This window comes from Camellia sinensis, chromosome 8 (genome assembly GCF_055761805.1).
Source record: "Camellia sinensis isolate YWXY chromosome 8, ASM5576180v1, whole genome shotgun sequence".
NCBI lineage: Eukaryota > Viridiplantae > Streptophyta > Magnoliopsida > Ericales > Theaceae > Camellia > Camellia sinensis.
In genome coordinates this window covers 171,226,778-171,234,304 of record NC_138968.1, presented here as the reverse complement: position 1 = coordinate 171,234,304, position 7,527 = coordinate 171,226,778, and the positions used below count along the sequence as shown (strand labels likewise).

Here is a 7,527-nt window from a genome sequence, read left to right as displayed (position 1 = left end):
TGGAAGAACAGAGAAGAATAGTGGAGGGAGGTAATTTAGTGTTTGAACTTTTGAAGCATATAAAAACTATTATAATAAAATGATGACATAACAGGATAATATTAGGTATTGTAATACACTAATTATGATAACCACTACATAAAGATCCTCATTTTACATATCATCATTACAAAGATGATCAAATCCTAGATTTAACGTTAATGGATAAACATAAAGAAGAAGGAAGAAGATGAGTTGGTGGAAGAACAGAGAAGAATAGTGGAGGGAGTTAATCTAGTATTTGAATTTTTGAAGCATATAAAAAATATTATGATAACATGATGACATGGCAGGATAATATTAGGTGTTGTAATTCACTAATTATGATAACCTCTACATAAAGATCCTCATTTTACATATTATCATTACAAAGATCATTCAAATCCTAGATTTTTTGCAGGATCAATTGAGCACCATGTTGGGGATTGAGTGCTAAAAAAAGAACAGGAGCGTGCACGTATGATAGAGAAAGCTGGAATGAAAAACGTTGTAAAATCATTGCTAGGGCTATTTTTGCTTCCATCATTGAGAAGTTTTGTCCAATACATATACGAGGACCCCTACTAAAAGGAATGAATGTGCCTGGGCCCTTTGTTGCCTTTGTAACTCCTTCAGAAAATCTTTCAGGCTTGAACTCTGATGCATCTTTGCCCCAAATTTCGTGGTCGTGATGGATTGCAAGAATTGGCAACAAAAGTTCTACTCCAGGAGGTAGAACAAGTTCTCCTACCTTTGTCTTCTTGTGTATAGTTCGGCTAAGGACGACTGCTGGTGGGTATAACCTAAGAACCTCGTAGAGAATCATGGTCATCTGCAATACAAAGGTTGTAGGAAGATAAATAAAAAACAAAAGTTGTAGCACGGTTCTACTATGAACACAAAATCTTATCACAAACCTACACATAAAATGTATATAGATGGACAAGATTTTTCAAAAATATTTATTTTATACTGTGCATGGCAACTGTTAGTATTACTCTAAAACTATACTATTGGTGAACTTTCAGAATTACATTTGTGCATTATATTTTTCATCTTTTTTATAAAATAAGAAAATGATGTGGCATTTCATCTAAAATAAAAATATGTAGAGCATGATAGGGAAAAAAACTGAGTAGACAGTTCTATAAATTTGAGTAAAAATCCAAAACTTGATTTGTGTAGAAAATACTCACAGTTTTGAGTTGATTTAATCCATAAGAGTCTGGCTTCTTGTCTCCAAACACTGCCAAAACCTCTTCTCTAGCTAGAGCTTGCCACTTTTGATACTTACTCAACAAGATCATTGTCCATACAAGCAAAGCTGATGTGGTCTCTTGCCCAGCAAGGTAGAATAGCTTGCACTCTTCAATCACCTCTTCTGTTGTCAGTGTGATGTTCTTCTTGTTTCCTTTTTCTTGAATTTCTTTCAAATTTGTTTTCAATAGTATTCCCAATAAGTCATCATCTCCATCATTCTCCTTTATCATCCGCTCTCTTTTATTAATGATATTACTCAACAAATCTCCCACTTCACAATAGATTGCTTTCATCCTCATGTTTGTCTTTGTTGGTAGAAACCTGCGTGCAATTAAGTAGATCTCATCAAAGAGATGAAGCTGGGTTCTAGCCACAAATTTTGTAAAATCTTATTATTTTGTATTTTCTTTCTATTTTTAATTTCTATGATCATGACAGAATTTCAAACATACCTCCAGCCTGGAATGTGAATTGATTGCATGAGTTGTATTGAAAGGCTACTTTGTTCTTTTTGGAGTTGGAATATCCTTTTTCCTTCTTCATAATTACTACCAAATGCTGTTCGAGAAATCACGTCAGCTGTCAGATTATCGAGATAAGACCGTACATCAACCTCGCATGACCCTTTTGTTGATGAGACTAACACTTCCCATTTGCTTATCATCTCACTGCAACTTGAGCACATAGCAGGAACCATATGCTACATAACAAACACCAAAGAAACTATTAAGCACGTCGATCATGGAAGTCAATTCTGGGTTGTTTCTTACTTTGAAAAGCAATTCCAAGGAAGAGAAACAGGTGAATGTTCAATCCATGATTTAAACACAGCTTAATTACCTTTAGCTTTTCTAGATGAAAGGCTGGATTGAGAAGGTTTCTGTGCATAACCCATTTGTCACCTTCCAACGTTACTACCCCACTCACTAGCAACCTTTCAAGAGGGTTTCTCAGTGGCTTTTGAAAGATTTCATAGTTAAACAATATCTCCTTTATCAGTTTAGGATTTGCAATGTTTACTCGTGGTATTGGGCCCATCCATTGAAAGTAATCTTTACCTGAAAGTTTTGGCCATTATTTGCCGAGGTGAGAAAAAAATGAAAGAATTGAATTTTAATGAAGGTATTCAATTCGAAATTAATTGGTACTAACTCGATGGATTCTTAGAATCCATGCTTAGGTGACATGTTGCCGGTTTCATGTTGAGGTTGCACAAAGACGAAAAAAGAAAAAAATAAATTTGTCACTAAGATTTGGCCTTGAGACCACTTAAGATCTAGATTTGATAAAATGTCCGAATTATTGAATGTATTTAATTCAAATTTTACATTAGCTGGAGAGGCTTTCACTATATTAATCATTCCTAGATAAATTAGAAAGGGGATATTGATAATTAAAATATTGGAAAAATTACCAAAAAATAAAAAAAATAAATAATTTGATCCTTATAACAAAATAATCTCTGAATTTTCAATTTTATTAATTTAAAATTTGAATTTTTGATTTGATTTTTTAATTTAAACTATTAGTCTAATTTTATTAAGTAAAATTGATATATATATATATATATATATATATTTTAATCATTAGCTGGGTGTACATAAAATGCTTAAAGTATTTATTTATTTTTGAATTTAATGTCTAAAATATATATATATATTTTCTGAAAATAGATAGATCGTTTATATTAAAAACAAATCAAAAGCTTCGAATTTAAATTGATAAATTCAAAATTTATTTTGATACAATAATCAAACTTTGATTTTTTTTTTAATTTTTTTCTAAAATATTTTAAATACATCCTCTTCCAAGAAAACAAGAAATTTATTTTAAATTGACGCTTTTTTTTTTTTTTTTTTTTTCTCTTTTTCCTTCCCCTTCTCTTTTCTCTCTCAAAGGGTTGAGAACCAAACTCTAACAAACAGAGGGCGAGGGAACCAGGAGAAGGGAGAACGGAGGAGGAAGAGGAAGAGAGGATGCCGGAGATGGCTTCGTCGGCTAAATGGGAAGCCGCTGGAGTGGGTTTGCAGTGTTGCATCTCTATAGAAAAGAAAGAAATGAAAAAAATCAGAACTTCCTTCCTCTTCTTCTTCCTCTACTCTCTCTCTCTCTAAAAATTACCAAACCCATCACAAAATTGAAGCAAACCTACTTTCTCTCTCTAAAAACTATTAAATCCACCACAAAATTGAAGCAAATTCAACATGGGTTATTCAATTACCACTAACAAATAACATAAATCATTCAAATTCAACACTCTGATTCTTGTTTCTTCAATTTCTTTCTTTATTTTCTTTGATTTTTTTATTTCTTTCTTTATGTTGTTTTTGGAGAGTTATTGATTTGTATATGAATTTTGTTTTGAATAAACAGACTTAGAGGAAGAATGAAGGAGGGTGGTGTTGGGCAGGCCGAAGCTAGTAGGAGTTGAGAAGAGGAGGCTAAAGGATGGGTCTGAGAGAGATAGAGAGGAGAGAAAAATTCGAACCTTTCAAAGGTGAAAAATTCGAACTACAAAACTTTATTCATTCAAGAATGGTCATAGTTTTTAGAGAAGGGTGTTGCCTAAAGTATTTAGTTGAGCAGAATTAAAATAAAAATATTATTATAATTAATTTTTTAAAAATATTTATTTTCATATTTGGTTGAGTAAAAACCGAAAAAAAAAGACTCGTACCATGAAGGTGGACGCTATGATGGTGGGATGGTAGGACGCGTGGGATAATATCGTCTGAGGACGTGTCCATGGGTTTGGATCTTGATTCCCTCGTCATTGACGTCATCTCTTTTGTGTCTCCATACAACACTTTGTATGGATTTCCCTTGAAACCTTGCTCTCTCAACCACTTCTCTAACTGCTTCGGCCTCAACCACACCCAGTTCACTACCCTCCATGCGCATGTTAGCAAAGTTACCAAAGCTATGGAGGTAACAATAGAGCTCACTGTTACTTCCATGTTGGAGGCGGAGAAGAAAGAGAGAACAAAACCACCACAAACTTTGTTATCCAGCAGATGTCCTACAATAGGTTGGTATATATTGGATAATAGGATGTTGCAGATATGGATTCTAGACCATTTGATCCACTGTCATCACTGTCCACAAAACAAACCAATTAATTGACAGGTTATTTTGAAGGAGCAAGCATCTTTTAGAGTTTTTTTTTTTTTTTTTTAATTTTTTATAGTGGTGTTGTGGTTGAGATTTAATGACATGTTACATTAATTTTTTAACATTAAATCTCAACCATACAATACCCCACTTTAAAAAAATTTTAAAAAAAAAGCACTCTAAAGAATCTTGGGTGATTTTGAAGCCCACGGCTGTACCATACTGGTGGTGCTCATCTTTAATTATAAAAAATGTTAAAAATCTATCTCCACTTAAAAATATGGGTTTGGACTCTCGTCATCCAACTTAAGAGGACGTTTGGGTTTGACGTGTTCATTTTGAAGTTATTCTTATTAATTTAAATCGTTTTTTTTTCAAAACTCATTAAGTAAAATATTTATATAAAAAAAATTAAAATAATCAGATCTTGATTATTATATGTTTAAATTATATTTATTGTAAAAAAATAAATGATAAATATAATTTTAAAAATAATTATATTTAGTTATTAAAAATGTTAAGAATCATAAAATAAAAAATTTTAAAATTTAGCTTAAAAATAATTGGTGGTATATTTATTTAAAGTTAGTGAATAGTGAGAGTTGGTTGATTCATTTTTTTAATATTTTTGTGAGTAACTTTTTAATTATATAATATTATTGTTTAATTATTAGTTAATGCAGTAAAGTTTGTTATTTAAAAATAATAATTAAAAAAAAGTATACAATCCCGTTCTAAAATATATATATACTAGCGTATGCCCGTGCCTAAAGGCACGGTATAAATAATTTTAAGATTAAAATGCAGTTATAATTTATACATATTATGTTGAAATTTATGAAGTTTGTGTCATTTTTTGATAAAGATACTAAAAAGGTGCAAAAATAAATAAATAAATAAATAAAATAAACTCCCTTGCCATATTACACATAAATGTTGAAATGCCAAGAATAAATTTATTACACTGCAAATAAAATGTTAAATAATTTTTTTTGAGTGTGAATTTAATTTTTTTATTGCAGGAAGATCAACTAAATAAGTCACCCTTACTTTCCTTTTAAATAGCTCCAAACAAACAGTTCTTTCCCTATCACACTAATTTTTACAACACATAGCACTAACCACAAACCAAGTTCCAAATAACCTCTCTCTTTACATTCTTTGAGAAACCCATAATCAAACTCACATTTTATGAGTTAACCCAGCGTTTAGAATAGATTTTTTTAACAATCACATTAGAATGATAAATTAAAACCGGAGCACAATAATTGTCCAAATTTGAACTTTTCTTTTTCTTAACTGACTTCAATTTTATAGAAATGAAATTAAAAACAAAATCAAGACCCATTATAATCATAAATATTTTGAAGTTCACCATTTATGACTTGGAAAGTCCAAACATAAATTTATGCCCAAAAAAATAAAAAATAAAAAACAAAAATTCACCGGATAACAAAGCCATTTTATCAGCAATAATGAATAATTATTTCATGAAGCAACTAAAGCAATACACACATATACATTGACCAGAATTTTTGAAATACAATATAGAACATTATACTCCCTTAAAAAGGTGAAAAACATAAATAAATAAATAAAATAAACTCTCTTGCCATATTACACATAATTGCTAAAATGCCAAGTCTTCGAAATTTTTCTTTTAATTAGAAACTCTAGATATTCAAAAAAAATTATATGAAAAATACAATCCCTTTATTTTTAAAATCACACAACAAATATATTACATTTGAATGGTACAATTTTTTTATTAATAAAATGTGAAATATATTTTTTTGAGCGTGTGAGTTTAATTTTTTTGTTGTAGAAAGAACAACTAAATTTTTGAGTGTGTTGAGTTTAATAAAGTCCCTTTAATTTTTTTGAGTGTGTTGAGTTTAATATGAAAAATACAGTCCCTTTAATTGTTTTGTTTTTTTACACAAACACATTAAAATGATAAATAAAAACCGGAGCAAAATAATTGTCCAAATTTGAACATTTCTCTTTCTTAACTGACTTCAATTTTATAGAGATGAAGTTCACCATTTATTACTTGAAGTTCATCATTTATTACTTGAAAAGTCCAAACATAAATTTATGCCAAAAAAAAAAAAAAAACAAAAATTCACCAGATAACAAAGCCATTTTATAAGCAATAATGAATAATTATTTCATGAAATAACGAAAATAATACACACATATACATTGATCAAAATTTTTCAAATACAACCTAGAATATTATACTCCCTTAAAAAGGTGAAAAAAAATAAAAAAAATAAATAAATAAACTCTCTTGCCATATTACACATAAATGTTAAAATGCCAAGTCTTTCAAATTTTTCTTTTCATTAGGAACTCTAAATATTCAAAAAATAAATAAATAAAAAAAACAATCCCTTTCTTTTTAAAATCATACAACAAATATACTACATTTGAATGGTACAATTTTTTTTTACATCAAAAAATTAAATACGTTTTTTTGGGTTAAGTTCAATACTTTGTGAATTTGATTCAAAGCAAAACGGATTATGTTAAATACTTGGGTTAAGTTAAATACTTGCAAGGTCAATACACTTTTTTTTTTCTTGAAGACAACTAAAGTAATACACACATATATACATTGTGCAGAATTTTTTGAAATACAACATAGACTCCCTTAAAAAGGTGCCCAAAAAAAAAAATAAAAAAACCTCTTACCATATTACACATAAATGTTAAATGCCAAGTCTTTCAAATTTTTCATTCAAGTTAAATACTTGTAAGTTGAATACATTTTTTTTTCATGAAGACAACATAGAATACTATACTACTTAATTTCACATTGATATTATACACACATATATACTTTCATGAAGAGTGCTTTATTCCCTTAATTTCACATTGATACTACATGCCCCTATTTGAAATTCATATATTAAATTTGGTGCACTCTGTCACCCCCAAATGTGTTATTCCCTTAATTTCAACCTTCCCTTTATAATATATGAATCTAAATTCGACTCTACCATTGATACTATTCTTCATCTTCTTGGAGCAAAACATATGAATACTATACCATAGAAACCCATAGAAACCCAAATCCTATATAGAAAAATATAGAGCAATCCAAAACATATCAGTTAGACCAATATATATGTA

At 29.5% G+C, this 7,527-nt stretch overlaps 1 protein-coding gene across 2 annotated transcripts; it reads right to left on the bottom strand.

Moving 5' to 3' along the window:
• Window positions 1-256: 256 nt before the first annotated feature.
• On the bottom strand, window positions 257-4,426 carry LOC114295386 (cytochrome P450 CYP72A219). Of its 2 annotated transcripts, none has more exons than XM_082884108.1 (5): window positions 3,956-4,426; window positions 2,119-2,336; window positions 1,731-1,978; window positions 1,215-1,599; window positions 257-850 (listed from the first exon to the last, which is right to left on the bottom strand). In XM_082884108.1, exons 1-5 carry the CDS (start codon window positions 4,233-4,235, stop codon window positions 425-427), a joined length of 1,557 nt encoding a protein of 518 aa, XP_082740234.1. In that variant the 5' UTR covers window positions 4,236-4,426; the 3' UTR covers window positions 257-424. The 2 variants fall into 2 exon arrangements, with proteins under 2 accessions (XP_082740234.1, XP_082740235.1); XM_082884109.1 differs by lacking the exon at window positions 3,956-4,426 and adding an exon at window positions 2,431-2,642.
• Between the last annotated feature and the right edge of the window lie 3,101 nt (window positions 4,427-7,527).

Excerpts from the sequence above, each read along its gene's own strand:
- LOC114295386 (XM_082884108.1), bottom strand. The coding sequence starts at position 4,235 with ATGGAAGTAACAGTGAGCTCTATTGTTACCTCCATAGCTTTGGTAACT. Across the intron at positions 2,337-3,955 it reads TCATAGCGTCCACCTTCATG|GTAAAGATTACTTTCAATGG; the intron begins GTACGAGTCTTT and ends CAAAACTTTCAG. Across the intron at positions 851-1,214 it reads GATTAAATCAACTCAAAACT|ATGACCATGATTCTCTACGA; the intron begins GTGAGTATTTTC and ends TTTGTATTGCAG.